Here is a 25306-nt window from a genome sequence, read left to right as displayed (position 1 = left end):
TAAAGAACTAAAATAAACAGCACATGTATAAGGTGAATTTTCTTTTCTTTCACAACCTGGACTTTCCAAGGATACAGAGGAAGCACGACTCCAGGATGCAGCCCCAGGCCTCCATCCCTCACATGAACCCACCTGGAGTTTCTGCCTTTCTTTCATGTCAAATGCTAAAGAACATCTCTAAGCCAGGCCAAGGAACGTTAGTTATAATGAATTCATCTATACTAGAACTAATTTGATTAGTAGGTAAGTTACAGAAATTAAACCAAAACATGTTTCTTAAAGGCACTCTGGATCAGCAAATTAAATTCATATATTACAAAGGAAAGCTAAAACTAGCAGGTTTGTTAGCTTTAAGTTTATATTATACCCCTAGATTCTGTGTTGGTGTTTTCTGAGAAATGTTTCTTCTCTTCACAACATGGGAAGAACTTGCAGCAATGAGATCTAAAGTGGCAACAGCAGAGATCACAGAAATTTAAATTATCAGAGGATTAAAGACAAAAGGAACCAGGAAAAGCCAGATGTCAAAGTGTAATCGTATTGTGGAAATGGGATCTAACTGGGATGTTCTCCAAGGAAAGGTGAATTCTCATATATTCTGCTTTTGAATATCATGTTTTACCAGTAGATGATCAGAAAGCCATACAGGAAAATGAGAGGCTGAACCAATTCTAAAGAAAGCAACACATCCTTTCTACCTAAACCAATGGGTCCTGGGAGTTAATGGAGAATCCCAGCTGGCTTCTGTGAAAAGATGGCCATTGAAAATCTCATGGCTGAGGAAGAAATAAGATACAGCCTAGTTCCACCATCTGCTTGTCCCAATTTTACTCTGCACACTAATTTTCATGGAATTGCTTCTTTGGTCATCAGACGTGCCCATCCATCAGCAGCCTGCACCCTCTCCAGCCAGACGCTGGTCAGCAGAATGTCCACCTGTCCCATCCTATCAAGTTGACAAGCTGAAGTTGAAATGACGCAGAAATCATGGTCTATCTAGTAACGTGGGCCAGGAAACTTGTCTCTCTCAAATATTAGCCTCTAGAGTCTCATCAAAGAGGTGAAAGAAAGAAAAATCATAGGTCCAGGATAGACAGGGTGGATGAGAATACTACGAATTTTACAAAAGCAAGGTTTTGAACATTGAAGGGTTTATAAGCAAAACCAAAACATTTTAAACATATAAACAGTGTTAAAATAACTCAAAGACAATTTAATTCAAATGTTAATTTTTGTTCCTAAACAGATACATCCCTAAGCTCTTTGTGGTTTTCTTTTTACCAAGTAACTTCCAATTCATTCAGCAAAAAGAAAATTCCAGCTTCCTAGGAGAAGAAAGATAAACAAACCATAAAATGTGGAAACTGACTGTAAAACGGCATTGTGGAGAGGAAGGGGGGCGAGGTGAGTGACACAGAAGAGCAAATGCCATGTATCTGTCCAGGTTACCAGTAAATAGTGACTAAGACTAAAGTACACCATGGGTCTGCAATGCTCCCTTAGCTCTTAGAGCCAAGAGTTAGTTCAGCCAAGCAGTGTGCACTTTAAAGCTCTAAGAAAGGATCCAAAATGTGAACAGATCCAAATTCAAACATGTGGCAGTCTTAAAAATATAATTTACTTCACATGAATGAAAAGTCTGCTGTTTATTCATCTTGAGGTAATGTTCTCTTAAAAAAACAAACAAAGCTAACTATATAAATAACTACTACTTCTATATTATATAAGTATCCAATTACCATAAATTATGCTTTCAAAGTTCTTCCCTCAATGACTCAGTTTTGTACCTGCTACTCACTAGAGGTTTGGAGGTATAATTAAGGAGGCCTAAGACATAATCTATATGCTGTAAAATATAAAGGCATAAACAGAGTAGGAGATGTGAGATCATTTTTTGAAAAGCCAACATTTTAAATACACTCATTTAAAGAAATTATTCAAATTTGCCTTTTTAGCTTCACAGCTATAAGTACTAAAAAGACAAATGTGTTTTTTGAGAGCCAAAACTATGGAAGCACAGTATCAATCTATGAAGCTGAGAGAACCGATGAGTGGAGATTCAACAGCTAACTCTGATCTGTAACTTCTCGCAAAGCAGAGTGACTGAAAAACTGGCGTGACTTGATTTTATGGCTTTGATTCTCCAAAGATGCTAGGTTGCATCAAGTCACCAATCTAGTGTCACCCTATCATCTTAATAAAACACTACACTGCACTGAAGAAGGCCTGATTTTAGTTTCATGTAGGGCTCGGGTCTCACTCGGCCCAACAGATTTACCAGCCTGATTCTACTTATAACTCACAAAGGACAGACAAATCAGCACAAGTAGACAAATAAAGTACGAGAGAGATAAAGGGGAGACAAATCTATGGAAATTCAGAGGAAGGGGAGATTATTTCCAGGGAGAGGTACTGAGGAGCTACTTCAAAATGGAGGCAACTCAACGCCCTTGAATGGGCAGAATTGGGAAACGTGATGATGTATAACAATCTGGCACTACATGCTTAAATCTTGGACTAAAAGCAAGTTTCAAAATGCTGGGTGTCCAAATGCAATGTGGTATCTTGGGACAGATACCAGAACAGAAAAAGGACGTTAGTGGAAAAACTGGAGAAATCCAGACAACGTCTGGAGTTTAGTTAACTGGAATGCACCAGTGTGGGTTTCTTAGTTTTGACAAATGCACCAGGCTAACAATATGTTAACATGAGGGGAAACTGGGTGACTGGTATACAGGAGCTCTCTGCATTAGCTTCATACTTTTCTGTTCACAAACTTTCAAAAGATTATCACAAAATAAAAAGTTTATTTTAAAAGAATAAGGAAAAATTTAAAAAGCAGGTAGACTAAAGCATGCTGACAAGAAATATTAAGGAAGCCTGCACAGCTGCCAAGAGCCTTAAGGAGTCAAGGAAAAACAAGACATTGAGGGACAACATCTTGTACTTTTACTGGTATTAGAACACTGACCACTTATCCCTGTATTTCTTAATCAGCACAAACAATAATAAGAATTCCCCTTTGCGGAATCTATTCAAGGAAACAATCCCTAATAAAGCTTTTACTTTACATACAAGATGCTCATAGAATTTGTTTAATAATAAAAAAATGAGAACAATCTAAATAGAAAAATAGTTAGGTAAACCTACTATCAGGCCTTTCTCCATATTCATACTAAGTCTGCTTAACAAACTTCTCCATTTTTAAGCCACACTTCCTTGCTGTTGATTGCAGATGGAGTTGATTTGGTGTCTCAACCATCCATGACATATTTTAATTACTGTACTGCTGATACAGTACTTTACTATTTGTTTCATGGTCTAGATTAGGAGATCACTGAGAGCCAAAACTCAGCTATCACATCAGAATCCTTAGCACATAGCAATTGGTAAATAAATTTTGCAGAAATGAAATGTGAAATTACATAGAAGTCTAGTCCCATAGAGGACAAATCCAAATTTTCTGAAGATCTATACAATAAGCAGAAACTGCAAATATCAGAAGGTATAAGGAACTCACGACTAGCATGGGGGTAGCAGATTTCCTATTAGAGGACACAGAGGTAGCTGTAATACTCTGACAATGTCAATAAATAGAAGGGCTATTTTCATGGGGGAGTATTAACAATATGATAGAGATTGTGGTGACTGTAACACTGCGATGGATGAGAACATGGGCTCTGAGCTGACATGGCCCTAGGTCTCCGTGTTAGCTCTTCTTACTCTCCTCATCCATAAAATGAAGGCGACTATAATAAAATCTCCCTTATAAACCTGTTGTGAGGGTTAAATGAGACGATGCATATAAAAGCTTAGCATAGTGCCTACCTAGCACATAGATAAATTCAATGAAAGTTAATTTCTATTATTACCATTATTATTATTCTCTCTTAAACTTCTGGCCTCTACTTCCATCAGTAGACTCAGATGGGAAGGAAAGAAATAACCCAAAGAAACCCGGGCAGCCTCTGTAGGAACGGTGAAGCTGTGGAATAAAAACTTCACACCCCGGAGGCACAGTGTTGTAGTCATCACTTTTTATTACTAGTGATTGGGACTCTAGAGGAGAAAAATAAATATAAAAAATCCAGACAATCTTTTAGAATGGAATTTAGATTTTAGGTAAAAGAATGGATTTAGATTGAGAACTAAGGATGGAATGAATATAAGAGCTGGGAAAAACGCTTGTCCAGAGAGTAACTAATCCAATTTACTACTGTGCGGAAGGGGCTACGTTTGCGCCAGAGCACCACAGTAGCAGCAACAGCAATAGTAGTAACAATGTCGTTACTACTAGTGATAGTTGCAGCAGTAGCTAAAGTGTATACAGTACTCACTATGTGCCACGGACTGTTCTAAATGCATTACATGTGTTAACTCATTTAATCTATGGATTCTTAGAAGAAACCATTTAGGCTTAAGAGTCCAACAGGTCTGGAGTTAAATCTTGGCCCTGCCATTAATAGCCAGGTGACCTTGGGCAAGTGACTTCACTTCTCTGAGCTTTACTTTCTTCATATCTAACCAGGAATGAGAACACCTAACTTACCACAGGGATAAGTGAGGGTTATCTGAGAGCATAAAGAATCTATCACGGTGCCTGAGATCTAGCAGATACCCTGGTAGCTGCATCTTTATTACTGCTGTTTATATTATAATTATACTATCATAATTATTATTGTAACGATTATTAAATCTTGGGACTAAAAACATCACCATGCAGAGTAAAAGTTTGAAAGGGGGAACTTTTTTCTTTCTGCCTGAGTTCCTCTTCTACCTTTTAAAAAATGGTTAGGCATTTTATGATACTGCTAAGCTTTTTTCAGAATAAACTATACATGAATACAAAGTATAATATTATAAAGATAAAAAGACTCTTCAACTAGCTTTAAAGGTTTTTTTTCCCCCCTCTGGAAATAGTAGTGGTGAAAATACTACAGTTCTTAAAGTAAACAGTGCTGAAAAGAATGAAAATGGCATATGGCTGGGGGAATCTTCCAAAGAAACTCCTCTACACAGCCATCCCCTGTTCTTTTCTCTGCCTTTTAAGGTCACGGGAACATGATAGAAAATCTGGGACTCACACCATCTGTCCAGACAGCTCTATCACTGCTCATTTCTCTTGTTAAATAATCAGAACACTTCACACTTCCCAAACATTGCTACTATAAAGAGCAGTTAAAGCAGAACGCAAGGAGCTCTTTCTATCCAGAAATGTAGTGGTTAGAAATGAACAGTTCTTTTGAGGCTTGTGAGTTTCAGACCATCTCAGGGAGAAGAAAGAAATTCAAGCCTTGGAAGGCAATTTAAGACTACTAGGACTATAATAATGACTGTAGAAATTATCTTTCTTAGAAAAAAGGCAACATTCTCATGTGAGTTCTCTAAGAATAGATGTGGCAGTTTGATATTGAGATAATTATACAGATTTCTAATTTGTAAATTTCTCATAAGACTAAGAAGAGGAGTAGTTTTCTTTACTACTGCTGGTAGTATTAATAATAGCAGCTAATAATTACTTGGTACTCAGGACATGCTTAATTCTCTTCATAACCCTTTTTGTGCATTAACTCACTTAATCCTTAAAACCACTCTATGTAGCAATTTCTACGATGATTCTCTTTTTACACTTGAGGAAACTTAAGCACAGAGAGGTTAAATAAGTTGCCCAAGGTAATACAGTTGGTAAAATGTAGAGCTGGAATTCAAAAGCAAGCAGACTGGCTCCATGCCTTTAATTTCTATGCTATACTATATTATAGTTAAAAAAACTCTCTAAATTATACATTACATTTGACAACTTTATCATATTTTTAATAAACAAACTATAGCTGAATGTCAAAAACACTTACCCTGCCCCATTCACCTAGCCACAGTGAGAGTGTCAATTATATACTCATTAACTTATTAATTTCTGTCCTCTAATCAGAGCTTACCCCGCATGAAGGTGTTTGCTGTCATAAAGCAAAATAATTTTTCATAAGAGTTTCAAAAATTGCTCTGGGGTCCATGTTACTTTGGGAATTCTTCATGACGCTGAGCAAAGGTTTTGGATTACTATCAAACCTCCAGGACAAGTTTAACCTTACATGAAGACTCCCTGACTTCAAACAAAGATTCAGTAGGGTGTATCAAAGTATCCAGGAGAAACCAGGCTGAGCTTGGAATTCCTCTTCTGTGTTACAGAACATTCCCCACTGTGGCCAATGGCTCAAATTTATTCAATGATAGAAGCTCCAATCTCGGCTAGTTGGTGAGGTATATTTATGCTACTGGTCATAACTACCATAATAACAACACATTAGTAATCATAATATTAATAATATTGAATAATAACAATGATAACCACCATTCACTGATAACTTAATGAGTGCTAAGCATTATGCTAAGTGCCTCATATATCCGGTATATTAGGGTGGTCATGGCGAATAGGGGTAAAAAGCCTGAACTGTAGAGACAGGCTGCTCTCTGACTCCTTCACTTATTTGCTGTGTGATCTTGAACAAATTACTTAAATTCTCAGTGCCTCACAGAATATCTACCTTCTCTGGTTGTTGTGAGCATCAGATGTGTTAATCCACGTAAAATGTTCAGAATAGTGCCTGACACACACAGTAGACCCAAATTGAATAGATGAGGAGATTAATGTTCAGAAAAGCTAAGACTGCAAATTGGTTAGGGTGTAGCTGAGGTTTCCCAGGTCTGCCTGACTCCAAAGCCCATGCTCTTTGGGTTCTCAGTCCCACTCATTCTCTCACTCTCAGAAATGAGAACAGGCCAACTGCATCATAAAAGAGAGCATAGTTCCTCTAATGTCATTTTTGTCTTTTCTCATCAAAGAATATGACTATGGCAGCATTAAAAAAAAAAAAGAGAGAGAGATGTTAAAAATGCCAATCTAAGATACTGCATTCCATCAGTTCTGAGACATGCCCCCCACCTCAATTTTTCCATCTGTGAATCATGTGTCTTATAATTGGCGGTGTTTTTTCTTTCTTAGTAGCACATAAAATTATGGTGCACCCTACAATTGATATAATCTCACATTTGACAAAATACGGAACTGTTAAGCCCAAGAAGTATCCTCTAAAGATTATATTAAAGGCACATCCCAGTATTCATGGTCTCAGCCCGGTTCAATCCCAGTTTCCTTACTTAAACTTCACTTCATGCGGACTATCTGCTCCTTACCAACCCTTACCCATTACCGTTAAACTATTAAGTTCCTACAGCTCTGATGGTCACCCACTTTTTTAGCTGAGGCTCTGGGCTTGGTCTTTGTGCTCCTTGTTTTGGTTTTCCCTTTATGATGACTCTGTGGCTTCTACTCACAAGGACTCTTTGGGCTGACAAACCCAGGGGCACTTCCTCCTCACAGCTTGTCCTTAGAGGTGCACCTCACTTTGCAAGCGTAAGTGGGCTCTATGGGTAGGCTGAGAAAGTATTAGTTAACAGTGAAGTCTTGCCAGTCTTTTTTTTTTTTTTTGCAGTTTCTTCCTTATGTCTACTTTCTAAAATTATTTCTATAACCCCCTTTTATAAGTACTTATCTGATTCATACTTAAATTTTTTTCCTGTTTTGGCCTGAGTGCCTCCATTCCACATATGGTCATTCTCTTCATAGAAGAAAAAAATGTCAAGTTTTACATCATCTTTTCCCTGGAAAGATAGTTCCAAGCTGTCTTCTACCTGGGGGGAAGATGAAAACCTTCACAGACTAAAACAAAAGAAATACATTTTTTTAAATTAAAAAAACAAAAAAGATTCCTATGTGTTATACAGAGAGAGCACTGGTTTTCAGATACACGCTTTTTCAAGTTGGAGCACCTCTGAAATCGGGATGCAGCAGTAGCACGCCAGGCTTGATTTCTTTCTTAAATGCATACAAAATAATGATGCTTCTTGCAAGTGATAACAGCTCAGAGTAAATCACTTACAGTAGTTACCACTCGGCAGAACATCTTGTTCCTGAGCCCCTTTCTGTCCAAAGAAGGAAAGGAACCGAAGAAAAATCACTCCCTTTAATAACCAAGTAAAACCATCAAGAAATAAGTCTCTCATCAGAATCAACAATCAATCAATAAGTACTTAAGTAAATGTGGTATTATAGAAACCCATAAACATAGCTTAGATCATTACATTATGCACAGGAAAAAAAGAAGAAATAAAAGTTAAAGGTACAAAGAATTCTGAGAGCATTTCCCTAAAGAAACTTATTCTACAAATAATTATGTTCCCTTTGGATTTGGTGCATCTGTCTGTTAAAGCACTAATCACAGAACAATTAGTTATACATTTTTTCCTCCCAATTAGACAGTGAACCCTCAAGGGTAAGGACTGTAACTTATTCATCTTTGTGTCCCGGGCGCAGAGCACAGTGGCAGGCACTGAGTGAGTGCTGAGTAAATGTTTGCTGAATGACTAGAGTTCTGTTGCTTTGACTTTGACCTCAGGAAAATATTTTATTAATTTTTTTAATAAACTAAAATGATCATGAAGAGGGAAGTAGTTTTTCAGAGACTAAACATACTCCTACTTGCTTCCAGGACAACATCTCCCTGGGAACAAGCAAATTAAGAGTAAGGTGATTGCAAGGGGTCAAGGGATTAGGGCATAGGAGTCAAAGTGTCTGAAAGGAGACTTCACCTAAGCCACGATGACCTACTCCAAGTTGACCTCTGAGAAAATTGCCATGACCTAGGACATGGGAAATAAACAAGAAATTCAAGCACTGTTTGAAATGATTCTGTATTTCTAACCCTTAGCGATCAATGGAATGTTTCATGTTGATCATGATATCCATGCCTAAGCGAACACGAAATTAAATGACTCACGAGAAACAATGTAACTTTGGGTAGGGTAGATGGGATTTTTACTTATCATTTTAATTGTATATTATATGTTATGTTAATTATATTATATTGTTGTCTGATACAATGGCAATAAATTCATCTGCCAGAGTCCAAGATCCTTCTCTCTTCCTCATTGTCAACAGAAAGCCAGATTTTTTTTTTCCCTTAAATAGTGCAGAAGTCACAAGCGGTAACAAGCTTCTGCTGAACTCATCCTGGCTAATATTGAGTGATAAAATGATGTAGGTAACGTTCTTAAGCATCTCTGAGTTGCTTAATATAAACTTTACTTTTGAGACATGTTACTTATGAAGTAAAGCAGATTTTTATTACTGACCTTCCCAAATTTGTGTTTGAGTGGAAGTCCTGCATCATGAAATGCTGAAATAATATCAGATTTGTAATCCTGTATAAAAATTCCTAGGTCAACATCTTTACTATAAGGAATAATGTTGCATTGCCGATACCATCCTAAAAAAAAAAAAATTTTTTTAAGGTTACGTTTGGAAAAAATAGTCATTATTATAATGGATGATCTTGGTAACAGAGGATTTTTTTCACAGGATAAGACTTAGGGTGCTTTACCAAAATTTCTTTTTAAAAAATTAAATCGCAAACTAAAATCCATGGTTACAGAAGCCACCTATTGAAGAACCTTCTTTCTTTCCTTCCTTCCTTTTTTCACCCATTTTTACTGGCCTGAGCACTCAGCAACCTCAAAAACTTTCATAATGTATTGTAATTTCTGAATAAACGATTAGCTTTAGTAATGTTAACTGGACCATCTATTTAAAAAATTAAGTTACTTTTGAGAATTTTAATCATAAACATCTAATGATGAAGGCTGCCTTTAAGATATGCTAAAATATAATTTAATTCTTTTGCTTAACCAACATTCCTTTCCTGAATGCTAATTTGTAGAACTTAACAGCTCTGAATAGCTCATGTCTGATGGGTCATATTGAAAAAAAAGGAAAGAAGAGCAGGAGTGACATCAGCATCATGGCAGAGTGAACTTGCCTGGGACTCTCTCCCCTCCAACATACAACAAAAAGGGGCATCCATACTACAACAGAAAATATTCTAACAACACAAAAACCTCAGAGAGAGACACAGCCACACAACGGAGGGCGGAGAGGCTGCAGCCCACCTCAGAGGAGCTGGAACAGTGTAAGAGAGAACTTTGCTCCCTCCCCTAAAGACTGCAGTCGCTGCCGCGGGAGGATCTGTGAGGGAAAGAGTGGGGGAGCAGTCACTCGTTCGTGAGTTCACCAAGGAGTGCCTAGGGCCCTTGCAGCCTAGAGGGAAGCCCTGTAAGGGGGGAGGTGGGGCAAAAGCTTCCACAGGGGTTGACCTCATCAAGCCAAGACCCCAGGAGACCAGATAACAAGAGCTGATTGAGAAATCCCGGAGTGCACGCAGGAGAAAGCACCTCTCCTTTCACCTGTCCTGCACCCAGCTGCTCCACTGCCTGGGATAGTGGCTGAAGGTGGAGGGCTCAGAATACGTGGCTCTCAATTCCCACCCAGAGGCAACAGGCTGTAACTGCAACCAAATAATGTCAGAATGAGAAAGACTCGACCTTCCAACATCAGACACGACATCAAACCTCCAGACCAGAGAGAAAATGACAAGTACCCAGAACCAAGTCCTGATGACACAGAAATATGTAAGTTACATGACAATGAGTTCAAAATAGCTATCACCAAAAAACTCAACAAGGTAAAAGAGAATGTAGAGAAACAATTCAATGAGTTCAGGTGCTACTTCACGAAAGAGATTGAAACTATAAAGAAGAATCAATCAGAAATGTTAGAGATGAAAGACACTATGGAAGAGATAAAGCAAAATACACATTCCCTGAATGCGCGAGTGGACATCATAGAGGTGTGTATCAGCATAATCAAAGATAGACATGTTGAAATGTTCCAGACAGAGGAGGAGAGAGAACTAAGACTAAAGAGAAATGAAGAAAGTCTTCGAGAAATACCTGACTCAATGAGGAAATGCAACATAAGAATTATAACAAGCATCTTTTCCGATCATAATGCTATAAAGCCAGAAATTAATAACAAGAAAAAAGCTGAGACAAGGACAAAGATGTGGTGACTAAACAACATGCTACTGAACAACCAATGGATCACTGAAGAAATTAAAGGAGAAATAAAAAAATATCTGGAGACAAATGAAAATGACAACATACCATACCAACTCATATGGGATGCAGCAAAAGCTGTATTAAGAGGGAAATTCATTGCAATACAGGCACATTTTAACAAACAAGAAGTCTCAAATAAGCAAACTCAAATTATACCTACCTGAATTAGAAAAAGAAGAACAAACAAAGCCCAAAGTCAGCAGAAGGAGAGAAATAATAAAAGTCTGAGCAGAAATAACTGTTATTGAAACAAAAAAGGCAGTAGAAAGGATTAATGGAACAAAGAGCTGGTTCTTTGAGAAGATAAAATCAAGAAACCCCTAGCCAGACTTACAAAGAAAAAAAGAGGGAAAGCTCAGATAAACAAAATCAGAAATGAAAAAGGAGAAATAACAACAGACTCCATAGAAATACAACGGATTATAGGAGAATACTATGAAAAACCATATGCCAACAAAATGGATAACCTAGAGGAAATGGATAAATTCTTAGACTCTTAGAGCCTCCCAAAGCTGAAATAAGAAGAAACAGACAATCTGAATAGACCAATCACAAGGAAAGAGATTGAAACAGTAATCAAAAGCATCCCAAATAATAAAACCCCAGGACTAGATGGCTTTTGTGGGAATTTTACCAAACTTTCAGAGAGGATTTAACATCTGTGCTTCTCAAGCGATTCCAAAATTTAGGAAGATGGAACACTTCCTAACACATTCTACGAGGCCAATATCACTCTGATACCAAAGCCTGACAAGGACCGCTCAAAAAGGGAAAACTACAGGCCAATATCACTGATGAACAGAGATGCAAAAATCCTCAACAAAATGTTGGTAACCCAAATTCAGCAATACATCAAAAGGATCATACATCATGATGAAGTGAGATTCATACCAGGGACACAGGGATGGTTCAACATCCAAAAATCCATCAACGTGATACATCACATCTACAAATTGAGGAATAAAAACCACATGATCATCTCAATAGATGCAGAGAAGGCATTTGACAAGATCCAACAGCCATTTATGATAAAAAATCTTGGCAAAATTGGGATAGAAGGAAGTTATCTCAACATAATAAAGGCCATATATGACAAACTCACAGCCAACATACTCAATGGGCAAAAACTGAATGCCATACCGCTGAGAACAGGAACAAGACAGGGATGCCCACTATTACCACTCTTATTCAACATAGTACTGGAAGTTTTAGCCAGAGCAATTAGGCAAGAAAAAGGAATAAAAGGAATCCAAACAGGGAGTGAAGAAGTGAAACTCTTGCTGTTTGCAGGTGACGTGATCTTATATATAGAAAACACCCCAAAATCTATCCAAAAACTTAATTAACACCTACAGTAAAGTTGCAGGGTACAGAATCAACTTACAAAAATTGGTTGCTTTTCTATACTCCAATAATGAGCCTACAGAAAGAGAACTCAAGAATACAATTCCATTTGCGATCACAACTAAAAGAACAAAGTACCTAGGAATAAATTTAACCAAGGAGGTGAAGGACTTATACAATGAAAACTATAAGACATTACTGAAAGAAATTGATAACGACATAAAGAGATGGAAAAATATTCCTTGCTCATGGTTTGGAAGAATAAACATAGTTAAAACGTCCATACTATGCAAAGTAATCTACAGATTCAATCCAATCCTAATCAGAATCCCAATGATATTCTTCACAGAAATAGAGCAAAGAATCCTAAAATTCATATGGGGCAACCAAAGAACCCAAATTGCTAAGGCAATCCTGAGAAAAAAGAACAAAGCTGGAAGTATCACAATCCCTGACTTCAAAATGTACTACAAAGCCATCGTGATCAAAACAGCATGGTACTGGTACAAAAACAGGCACACAAATCAATGGAACAGAACTGAAAGCCAAGAAATAAAACCATACCTTTACGGACAGCTAATCTTCAACAAAAGTGCCAAGAACATACAATGGAGAAAAGAGTCTCTTCAATAAATGGTGTTGGGAAAACTGGACAGCCATATGCAAAAGAATGAAGGTAGACCACTATCTCACGCCATACACAAAAATAAACTCAAAATGGATCAAAGACTTGAAGATACATCCTGAAACTATAAAACTCATGGAAGATAATATTGATAGTACACTTTTTGACATCAAACTAAAAAGAATCTTTTCAAATACCATGTCTTCTCAGACAAGGGAAACAAAAGAAAAAATAAACAAGTGGGAGTTCATCAGACTAAAGAGCTTCTGCAAGGCAAAAGAAACTAGAATCGGAACAAAGAGACAACCCACCAATTGGGAGAAAATATTTACAAATTATATATCTGACAAGGTGTTAATCTCCATAATATACAAGGACCTCACACAACTGAACAATAAAAAAACAAACAACCTGATCAAAAAATGGGCAGAGGATATGAACAGACATTTTTCCAAAGATATACAGATGGCTAATAAACACATGAAAAGATGTTCAACATCACTAATCATCGGGGAAATGCAAATCAAAACTATACTAAGATACCACCTTACGCCTGTTAAAATGGCTATAATCACTAAGACTAAAAATAACAAATGTTGGAGAGGGTGTGGAGAGAAGGGAACCCTCATACACTGCTGGCGGGAATGCAAACTGGTGCAGCCACTATGGAAAACAGTATGGAGATTCCTCAAAAAACTAAAAATAGAAATATCATACAACCCAGCTATCCCACTACTGGGTATCAACCCAAACAATTTAAAATCAACAATCCAAAGTAGCATATGGACCCCTATGTTCATTGCAGCACTATTCACAATAGCCAATATATGGAAGCAACCCAAGTGTCCATCGACTGATGATTGGATAAAGAAGATATGGTATATATACACAATGGACTACTACCCAGCCATAAAAAAAGACAAATTCATCCCATTTGCAACAACATGGAAGGACCTGGAGGGAATTATGCTAAGAGAAATAAGCCAGTCTGAGAAAGACAAACACCAAATGATTTCACTCATATGTGGAATATAAACAAATACATGGACAAAGAAAACAGTTCAGTGGTTACCAGGGGAAGGGGGTGGGGGGTGGGCACAGGGGGTGAAGGGGAGCACTAATGTGGTGACAGACAAGAAATAATGTACAACTGAAATCTCACATTGATGTAAACTATTAGGAACTCAATAAAGAACAAAACAAAAGAAAAAGAAAGAAAACAAAAGAGCAGTATCAGCCTCAATTTTCAGCACGCTCTCAAAATATATTTCTAGGTATTTACTATGTATCTACTTCTCAATTAGGTGCTATAGTATTTTCTAAAAAAGAAAATTTATACTTTAATATTACTAAGGGCTCCTGGGTCTCCCCTATTATCCTTCTAATCCTTCCATTCAGATTATTCAAAAAGTAAATAAAAATCTACGATTATCTTTATAGGCATTGCTATTGGGCATACTGCTTGGAATTCTAAACTTTAATTCCATTTTAACATAGATCTTTAGAAGCCTAGGATGAGGTCTCACCTTTAGTTTGAGAAAAATCTGTAATTCACATCTAACAAAAAATAATAAACTATTAAAAAAGGAAGGCTCCTTAAATATCATCTAGTCTTTACTCCCTCATTTTATAAATGCCCTTAAAACAAGACAACCCATGGGGCTAAAAACTCAAAACAAACCATGACTATTAAGAAGCATTCCAGATGATAGTCTATAAAACAATCTTGCTTCAAAAAGTTAACCCTTAAAGTATATATCACATAAATGTGTAAGACGTACTCTTTTTTTGGCTTATTCTAGCTGTAAGCTCCTAGACAGGAAGAACCATATGAATTTTCCACAAAGCCTCATAGGTAGGATAACCACATATCCCAGTTTATGCCTGTTGTACCAACATAATTATTAATGGCACTCCCTTTCACACTCAAAAATCCCTTGAATTGGACAATAAATTATATGGTAACTCTATAAAAGCAGGAGCAGAATTAATTTTTGTACAAATACAGTTATAATCAAGAAAGAACAATTACAGTTACAACCAAGTACAGTTATAAACAAGAAGGAATAAAAACAACAAAACTTAAGATTCTAAATAATTCTAAAATCCAAAGAAGTTTGATCTAATGTATAGTGAAAAGAGATCCAGAAATCTTTCACAGAGTCTAATAGCAACCTGTCTCTGGGCTCTGGAAAGTCCACGCTTCCCCACCTCAGAATGAACAGAATGTGGGAAGGCAGTGACGCCTCAGCAGTGACACGATCAATGACCCGGAAAAGGCTGACGGAAGACCTTACCACACCCCCTTCCACCTTCCTCTCAGCAGAAACTTCTGGTGCAATGCAAGTTGTGTGTGTGGTGTGTAAGTAAAGAAACAGAATAGAAGTTCTGTTTTGAAGGCAATAACAATCTTTGGAGAGAAATAATAAAATGCTAATGTTAAGATTACCTGAGAATCAAATATAGTCTACATGTTCTGATATAAGTTTTATATACACAAATTATAATTTTTGGTAAACACAAACATGGCCTTCCGACCTTTGTGTTTCTGGAATTAATTTCTTTAAAGAAATCAATAAATCCTTGCTCCATGCACTGTGTTTATTCTGTCTATAAATATGACACTTCGAGTATCACCGATATTTTGTCATCTCAAGCAGTCATCCCTAAAGCCAAAGAGCATGAAATGACAAAAGAACAAATGCAAAGCACCAAGAGTTTTACCTAGACAAGTTCCACTGCTCAGCCAGAACCGCACTCCCAATTTCTTCAATGTTCTGGCTGCTAGTTGCAACAATTCCTTTGCACTCTTCCGAAAGGCCACAGCTTCCACAGTGTTATCATCAAGGTACTGCTGCAGATATAATAAGCAGTCAGCTATTATAGCCATTTCTAAACTGCTAGAAATATCTAAATTAAATCTGAAAATTAACCCCATATTAAATATTTTTCTATCATAAAAATCAAGTTTCAGAGTTCCTTGTTAGTCACATATTTATTTTCTAAAATAAGACTATAAGAGTAGATTCTAGGAGAGACAAGTTAAAGGAGAAGGAATATAACCAGCATTCCCAAAGAACGAGACTTACGCCTTTATCAACTCCCTCCCGCCACCACAGTTTAGCAGATTGGGCAGTTAGGGGAAAAGAGGCCCAACTATGAGAGCTACAAGCATATCTGAAGCAAAATGCATTCAACGACATTTTCATCACTCGCTGACACAATTGGTCTTTAAAGACTGTATATTATAGTAGAAAGGGCCCGGGGTTTTGAATCAGATTATCCATGTTCGTATCTAGCCGCACTTCTTTCTAGCTGTGCCGCTGGGCCTTTCACCTCAGAAGAATATAAGCTCCATGAGGATTTTTGTTGATCACTGTACCTCCAGTGCCTAGAGCAGTGCCTGGAGATCTGCTGAATGAATGAGAGAATGAAAGAACAAACTTCTCTGAGACATAATTTCCTCATCAGTAATTAAAGGATAATAACATGCTTGCTGTAAAGATTTAATGAAATAATGGATGACAGAAAAATGTCTCACAAATTGTGAAGTTCTATACAAATAACAGTCATTTACGTAGTCTTCCTGCTTTGTGCTTTTCTTCATTTGTAGGGTGTTCTGGAACTGAGGAAAGCACTATAAACTCTTCAGTGATGCTTCACTACCCATGGGACAAAATCCAAACTTCCTGGCATGGCAGACAAGGACAGTTGCGTTCTGCTCCCTGACTACCGGTCCAGCCTCATCCCCACGCTCTTCATACTTCATATTACAGCAATAACTTGTAACTCCCCAAATACACCATGACTTTTCAAACCTCTGTGCCATTTTATACATGCTGTTTCCTTTGTCTGAAATGTCCTTGACTAACAAAATCTTTCAAGTCTCAGTTCCACCTTCTGAGAAACATTCTCGGATTTTCCCAGGAAGACATATGCCATTTATTCTCCCAGTGCTCCTCTTCAGTTCAACATTTAGAGGGTATAGAATTATGTTAGGTACTAGATATAGACAAAGACAAATTAAATAATCTGTTCAATGAGCTTATAATAGTTACCACTTGGATACACTTTTACAGTAATTCTTATCACGTTTAATTTTAATTGTTGATTTTATTTAGATTTCCCCCACTAGACTGTAAAGATGGTTCCTTGAAGGCAGGTACTGAATCTCTCCGTCACTCTATGTATAAATATTGAATGGTGCCTGGCACACAGTCTGTGAGCAACACATATTGATAAATGAAAAAATGAATAAATGATTGACTAAGCCCCTCCTGTGCCTACAATATCCTAAGATATCCTGTCATTTTCTTTACAATACAGCAGGAAGAAATACAGTTCCTAGAAGGACTATGGGATCTTAAGCAAAAGGTCCCATGAAGATGAAGAAAGTGGGGTTACTGAAGATAAACAGCCTTCTCCAGAATATAGAAATTATATGGGATCCCTTCAAAATGAAAACATCCTCAGAACGAGAACTGCTCTTCGAACACAGGACTGGAAGGAGAGATGCATGTTCGTATCCTTGTTGTAGTGGGAAAAGCCTGGAGCTAGCTGACCCAGGATTCAGTCCGCACTCAGACAATTACGACAGTGTAACTAACACCATGAAACCTCAGTTTTCTTATCAGTTAAAAGCAAATACTTGCCTTATTTCACAGATTGACTGAAAAGATCAAATTTAATAACAGATACAAAAACTCTGTGCTCTACAAAAACATCACTCTGATAGTTACATCCTACTGAGGCTGCATGCTGCATGGACATACTCCCACCTTTGACACACCTTTCCTAACATGACACTCCCAGAAATTCCACTTCTTAGAACTGACCCTCATATGTATTAAAGCAGATATATGTGTAAACCTGTATACCTTATATATCTGTTATGGACTTTAAAAATCACAGTATATATACTTTTTTTTTTCATTTAAAAATGTCTTATATAAATCTTGGGATTACCATGCCTCTAGAAAAAGACAAAATCCTAATTTAAATATCCATTTGATCTTTCCTTTTCAGGCAACCTTTCCCCAAACCTTTCTCCAAAACATAGATTAAAGATAATAAGGTGACCGGGGCCAGCCCGGTGGTGTACAGTTAAGTTCACATGTTCCACTCCGGTGGCCTGGGATTCACAGGTTAGGATCCCAGGCGCAGACATGCACACTGCTTAACAAGCCATGCTGTGGCAGGTGTCCCACGTATAAAAGGGAGGAAGATGGGCACAGATGTTAGCTCAGGGCCAATCTTCCTCAGCAAAAAGAGGAGGATTGGCGATGGATGTTAGCTCAGGGCTGATCTTCCTCAATAAATAAATAAATAAATAAGGTGACACAAAGTACCCACTCATCTTATAGATAAGGAAACTTAAGGCTCAGAAATTTGCCCAAAGTCTCAGAGCAAATTGGTAGAAGAAGGAGAATAAGAATATAGCATTCTAGATATTCCTAGGTCAGGTGTCCAGATATTTCCAGATTCCCCCCTGGGTTTTCACCAGAATTCGACAGACTAAAGCTCATTAATTATTTTTTGATGGTTACTGCTAAGACAAAATCAGGTTCAGGAAAATGTATATTATCCTAGTTTTAAACTTCTTAGTAAATTGAGAAAATAATTAAAAGTAAATAAAGTCAGACAGCACTTCCTCTTCTCTTCCCCCTCCCTTCCTGAAATATTCCAAACTAGACCCATTAGGTAAGGCAGAGCAAGCACAGCAGCGGCCTGGGATGGGTATCAGAGCCCGAGCAAGGGATGAGGGCATCCCCACGGAGGGGGTGTCCAGTGTGGGGAGTCAGGCCCTGAGGAGGGTGAGAAGTGTATCTATATATGAGGACAGCCCAGTGGGGGAGAGCAATACCCAAGTAGGGTGAGGACAGCATCCACATGGGAGAGGGGGCAGCAGAAATGATGGAATATTGAACAAATAAAACATTAAGGATAATAGGAGTCAGGTTTCTCACTGTTTGAGAAGGGAATTATAAATATGGAAATGAACCCTATCCTGTTTAATTGAAACATAAATTAATTAGACTAGAGATAGTAACATGAATTTATGGATCTTTATAGATATAAAAATAAATACACACACGTACACACTCTACTCCTGTCAGTGAGAGGGCCTGTGTTCAGCAAAACCCAAATGGCAATGAGCACATCTGGCATCTAGATCGTGGCTTCTAAAAGGAACCAGAACTCAGAGAAATGGCTGGTTCAAGGGTTGTGGCAGGGAAATTACAAGATGAACCCAGAACATCATGTGCCAAAAGCAAGACAGTGCTCAAAGAATGATGGAGACGTCAAAAAGACGCAGACGCTGTCGTAAAGGGGTTCTCACTGGCCAAATATGGAACAATCTGAGGATCAAAATAAATAATGAAAATAATGGACTATAACCCATTCAATAAAACAGGAAACCATGAGTGCATACTGATATAAATAAATAAATGGAAAGTTCGATGAGAATACTGACAATATATGTATAGTTTTAAAGTATCATCATGCCAAATATCTACTAATTACACAGGGAAAAAATAGAAACTTCACCAGGGTGAAGCTGGTAGACAGCATTTTAATCAAGTGATGACTGTGAATGTCAGCAGTAATGGGACAAATCAAAACCACGAAGCACCTGACAGGACGTAATGAGAAGAGCACAGCATCACGTCTGTGTTATTCCTACTAAAAGTGTATAAACGAACTGAGATGAGGAAAAACCCGAGAAACCCCAAATGAGGGGCAACTTATAAAAACTGTGGCCTGTGATCTTCAAAAGTATCAGTCATGAAAGTCAAAAAAGGACTGTGAAACTGTTCCAGACTGAAGGAGACTAAAGGGACAGGAAAATTAAAACATTAAATACAGCATGTGATTCTGAAGTGCATCCTTTTATTATAAAGGTCATTATGGGGGCATTTAGCAAAGCCTGAATGGGCATTAAGTGGTAATAATCCATGTGTTAATTTCCTGATTTTCATAGTAAGACATGAAGGAGAATATTCTTGTTTTTAGGAAATCCTAATTATTTGAGGTCGTGGGGCACATGGTCGACAACTTCCAAATGGTTCAGGAAAAAAAATTATTTGTATTGTATTTGTAGCTTTTTTGAAAGTTTGAGAATGTTTCCAAAAAAAAAATTAGTATTAAAAGAGGAAAGTTCAAGAGGCTGCTTTAATGAGATCTATTAGATTAGTTCCTACTTGTTTTACACCAGGCGTTGTATTTAAGACAGTTTGGCGCCATCAAGTGGTCAAAGTTGTGTATGTTCATCCTAATTTGAAAACTGACCCCCCTGGTAATTTTAATCATGGTTCTAACCTAAGAAATGACGAAGAAGGAAACATGTAAGAGGATAAGGATAACAAAAGGTTATCAATCCCATCTGAAACTCTCTATCAGTAACACCAATACATTAGCAGAAGAGAAAAAACAAATTAGGGATCACAAGTGCATCTTGCTGCAAGTGAAGGGCACATTTAAATAACATGATGGCGAATGAATACAGGTTCCACCTGCTCCTGTTATGAATATAAACCTCCAGATAGCATTACAGTCTTGCCACGTGAGGGTACTCTAAACACCAAAACTATGAGGTCATGGAAAGCTGATAGGCCCTCTGAGCATCTATCACCCATATTCCTGACTCAACGGCTGATTGAGTGCTGGCCCTTAAAATTTCAAAAGCAAGAATGAAATATGGAACTAAAAAATACGGCACTACCCTGATTATTTCTCAATTTTCTCAAACATTTTACGTCTTACACTGCCTTCCCGCAAAGATCATCAAAATGGGTCTGGGCAAAGGCTTGCTAGGTAATGGAGTAGCTCTAGTAAGTGTCCTAAAAAAGTCATTTGACTCAGATGAGCACCTTATTCTCCATGAATTTTTCCATAATTATAGGATCTTTTCTTTGTGCTAGATATCGGGGCTACAGTGGTGAATAAAATCCAGTGCCTACCATCAAGAAGTTCACATAATCCACTAGGGGGACAAGGCAGACATTCACAACTCATTGTGATAACCGCTATGCCAGAGGCGGCAGCCAGGACAAACGCCCTTAAGGCAGGAAGAGGGAGCGGTCAGGTTCAAGCAACAGCGCGCACCTCTTCTGCTTCCTGTTACTCTATGGTGGGGATATGATGGGCAGCACCTGCCCACTAGGGCAGGCCCGTCCACACTTGTGGTTGTCCGGCTCACATCCACGAAGCTGACTGAGTATGTTTCACAGCTCCACAATTACACGTTTAAGGGAATAGGGCTAGGAAGGCCCACTTGGGTTGTCAGGCCTAGGTCCTGGGTGCCAGCACAGCCTACCAGAAAAACCTTGCATTTGCTCTTGGCCAGTGATGGTAGAGCTGGTCCTTCATTTTCCCATTCCGCTCCTGTCCTTGTATACACAGCTTTCTTGGAAGGGAACCCCAGAAAATAAAGGGCAAGTGGAAGGATTAGGGTACCCAAACCCCACTGTAAATTTGACTGCTTTCACTGTATCTCTGTGTCATGTCATCTCTTAGAGCTGAACTTTCATGCCCTTCAAACCACCCTTATATCCCCAGGGTCAGCAGAGTTCCTGGGAAACAAGCTTTCAATAAATGTTTATTGAATTGAAAGCTAGAGCAGCAGAATAAAGTAAAGTTCAAAAGTACCTGGTCTTTGTATAGCATTTACCTTCAAAAACCTTCATAAACACACAAAAAATTCACATTCAGTGCCAATCCTCTGAGAAAAACTCTATTTTCCATGAAATCTTTTCTAAATGCAGACAGTCCATCTTCTACAGCGGCTTCATCCTGCTTGGATTGCTTCGAGAACAGAATACACCATCTTCTATAAAGTTTATGGGCTCTCTTAACTGAAAGCAGAGGCAAGTGCTAAAGCTATCAGAGTCTATCCAAATAAAACAAGGTCTCCAGAAATACCAAACCATTCAACTAGGCAAGAAATAGTCTCTTAAGGTTAATATTTAACCTACTTTTTAAAAATTAAAACAAAACAAGCTAGAAGAAAATAGATGAATCGAAACAGATATTTTCTTACCTATTTTTCATAAGTTCCTGCATTTCTCCCCCAGAAATATTAAAAATAAACACATTTCCTTTAATTTACAAAGCACAATATGTGGTTATCTCTAACCTGAAAGAATGCTCGAGCTTCTTTATACCTGCACTCAATAAACCTAGAGTGTGGTACTTCTTCGAGAAAGTGCACTGGATCTTTTGGAATGAGAAGGACTAGTCCATCAACAGTAACCTGTTGTAGCTCTGGCCTGAAAACAAAAGTTAAGATTTATTACAAGGACTTAACCCAGAATACTGGCAGCCTCTTTAAAATATACAACATAAGCAAAACAGCTAAACGTCAAGCATATTTTCTTCAATTACCTCAGATGTTTATTAGCTTAGGTCTCTAATTAACCTAGGTCTTCAATAAGACCTGAAAATTTGACATCAAACAGCTATTGAGTTTAAGTATTTTGGTTAATGTATTTTAGAACATTTTTGCACTTACTTGTATATACCTTGGCATTTAAAGCAAGGAAAGTTGTGACAGAACTTTAAACTACCAATATACTTTCAGAAGAATAAATGTTCTTAACACTTAAGACATGAGTAAATTACAACAGCCTGACAGAACGTCTCATTAGTAAGCAAAATGCAAATCTGGGAATTAGTCTTATTCATCTGGGATCCCATACGCTACAAATATTCTTTGAGTGTTTCCTATTCCTCTTTATATAAAATTATGTAACGTAGAAATGGATTTTTTATCTAGGAACTGGAACACATATATTTAATAAGCATTTATTGACTGACCAATTTGAACTTTATTGAATTAGTAAACTTTGAAATAAATTTTCAAGGCTTTAAAAAACTAAAAAGTAATATCTTCCTAAATAAGCTTATTTGAAATATAGCATGAGAAAAAATAGACATACAAGTGGTAAGAGAATAGTGACAAGATTTTGACTAGGGGGCTGACCCCTTGGCCAAGTGGTTAAGTTCACGTGCTCCGCTTCAGCGGTCCAGGGTTTCACCAGTTCAGATTCTGGGCGCGGACATGGCACCACTAATCAAGCCATGCTGAAGCAGTGTACCACATATCAGAGCCAGAAGGACCCAGATCTAGAATATACATGTATGTTCTAAGCATGTACTGGGGGGCTTTGGGGAGAAGACAAAAAAAGATCAGCAACAGATGTTAAGCTCAGGTGCTAATCTTTAAAAAAAAAAAGACTAAAATCATTAATAAAAGGAGCCAATATTAATAATAAAGGTTTTTTTCACTTTTACTTTTTTTTGGTGATTACATTTCAAAAATTTTTGGGTTGGATCAGAAAAGGTTTGACTTCATATACACACAAAAAATGTAGAAGTCTCCAGTTTTGAATACCCTTTTCAGTTGTTTCTCAAATATGCGATTTTAAGTATTAATAACAAGGCAAGAATAAACATACTCTTACACTTCTCAAGTGTAACAAATGAGAAATGTCTCCCTGGAAGTTGCCAATAAAGAGTTTTCAATATGAAAATTCTTATAAATATGGTAAACTTTAAGGCAAAAGAGAAATGTTTACTGCTACCTTCACGTCAGATTCTAGTATTCAAAGCACACTGTAACATCACCATTAGTGACTTCAAAAGGAGAAAACGTGCCACTCTCGGTCAGAAACTTGGTACTCAATGTCTAACTTCAAGAGTATCTTTTTTATCCTGCAACTGTTAATATCATAAACCATAGCTCATCAAATTTTACATCAGTCCCTGCAAATAACTGTTTCTCATATGAAACCTTTTTATCGTTAAGTGACAGCTAAGGATATATTTTTGCACATAGTTTTTAAAAAATATACGGGAAAGCACATAAAACATAAAGGCACAAAATAATGAATTATGAAGCCAAACATCCATGTATCCACCACAGAAACGGAATTTCTTCAGTTTCCCTTCAGTTCTCTATGTCCTACCAGATCACACTCCATCCATCGCCCTAGAGAGGAATCCTCTTTTGTCTTTTCTGGTGTCTCTTCCTTACTCTTTTCTTTTTTTTTCGTATTATATTATTATTACATATATTTATCTTTTTTACTTTTTACCCGCAGTTTTACTGAGCTATACTTGACATATAACATTGTATTCATTTAAGGCATACAAGATAATGATTTGATATATGTATATATCATGAAATGATTACCACAATAAGCTTAGTTAACATCCATCACCTCACAAAGTTACAAATTTTTTTTCTTGTGATGAGAACTTTTAAAAACTATTCTCTTAGCAACTTTCAAATATACAATATAGTATTATTAACTATAGTCGCCATGCTGTACATTACATCCCTAGAATTTATTGATCTTAATACTGGAAGTTTGTACCTTTTGACCACTTTTACTATGCAAGTATACATCCATGAACATACTTTATCCTGTGTTTGAACTTTTTATAAATCATAAGATTTGTCTGCTTTTATGCCTTGCTTCTGTCACTCACCAAGGTAGGATTCATGTACGTTGTTGCACAGGGTACTAGCTCATTCATTTCCTAGCTCTACAGGACTTCACTGTTAGGAACATACAACGTTTTGTTTGGGGTCATTAGAACATTTCTATGAACATTCTTATATATATTTCCTGGTGTACAAGTGCATGAGTTTCTTCCTGTTGAGTATTTACCTTTCAAAACTGATTATTGTGAATTATATATTAGATTTCATTACTAAATGTAAAAAAGAGCAAGAATTCATGAGCGGACAATATAGGTTTCACATTTCCCCTTTACACCCCAAACTTACCTGTCGAAAGCTCCAGGGTAACGACCAAACTGTAACTTTCGAAAAGGAACAAATTTCCTGTCGATGTGTCCTTTGAGTCGCAGGTGGCCGTGCCAGAGGTAGTTGCCACTCCTCTCATGAAAGACCACCAAGTGGATGGCATGAGCGGCCAATTTGCAGATGTAGTGCAGGGGGATTTCAGTTCCAGAAAGCGAGTCTATCCCATCTAGCCGGGGATCCTTGCTCTCGATCTTTAGGCACTGAAATCCCATATTTTCAGCTATCCGAAACCAGCCTTCCTAAAACCAAAGACACATCACGCTTGAATGTTTGAGACCAAATACTAGTAGCAAAACTAAAGTGATTCTTACACTGAATTAAGCCATACAGATTTTTATGCTAATCTGCTCTTTGCCTGGAGATTTAAAAATGAGGGTGGGGAGGGGAAGGTGTTGGTGGGAGAATAAAGGAAAGGACCAAAAAGAGAAACTACAGAGCGTGGAAGACACGCGCAAAGACTCTCATGATGAAAATTAATACAAATTTCTTCCTTG

At 37.5% G+C, this 25306-nt stretch overlaps 1 protein-coding gene across 13 annotated transcripts in view; it reads right to left on the bottom strand.

The window, feature by feature from the left end:
• The window catches only part of FKTN (fukutin), a 70295-nt gene that overhangs the window by 5798 nt on the left and 39191 nt on the right, over positions 1-25306 (bottom strand). For 7 of the 13 annotated variants that reach the window (XM_001493424.7, XM_070251249.1, XM_023629823.2 and 4 more), the window contains 5 exons: positions 24774-25051; positions 22116-22248; positions 15704-15833; positions 9190-9323; positions 7562-7689 (listed from right to left, as the gene is read on the bottom strand). In XM_001493424.7, coding sequence (XP_001493474.2) covers positions 7562-7689; positions 9190-9323; positions 15704-15833; positions 22116-22248; positions 24774-25051 — 803 coding nt within the window. The remainder of the gene's footprint in view (positions 1-7561; positions 7690-9189; positions 9324-15703; positions 15834-22115; positions 22249-24773; positions 25052-25306) is intronic. The other 6 variants (XM_070251246.1, XM_070251251.1, XM_070251244.1 and 3 more) reach the window with 2 other exon arrangements.

Source organism: Equus caballus, chromosome 25 (assembly GCF_041296265.1).
Source record: "Equus caballus isolate H_3958 breed thoroughbred chromosome 25, TB-T2T, whole genome shotgun sequence".
Classification (NCBI taxonomy): Eukaryota; Metazoa; Chordata; class Mammalia; order Perissodactyla; family Equidae; genus Equus; species Equus caballus.
This window is presented reverse-complemented; position numbering and strand designations above follow the sequence as displayed.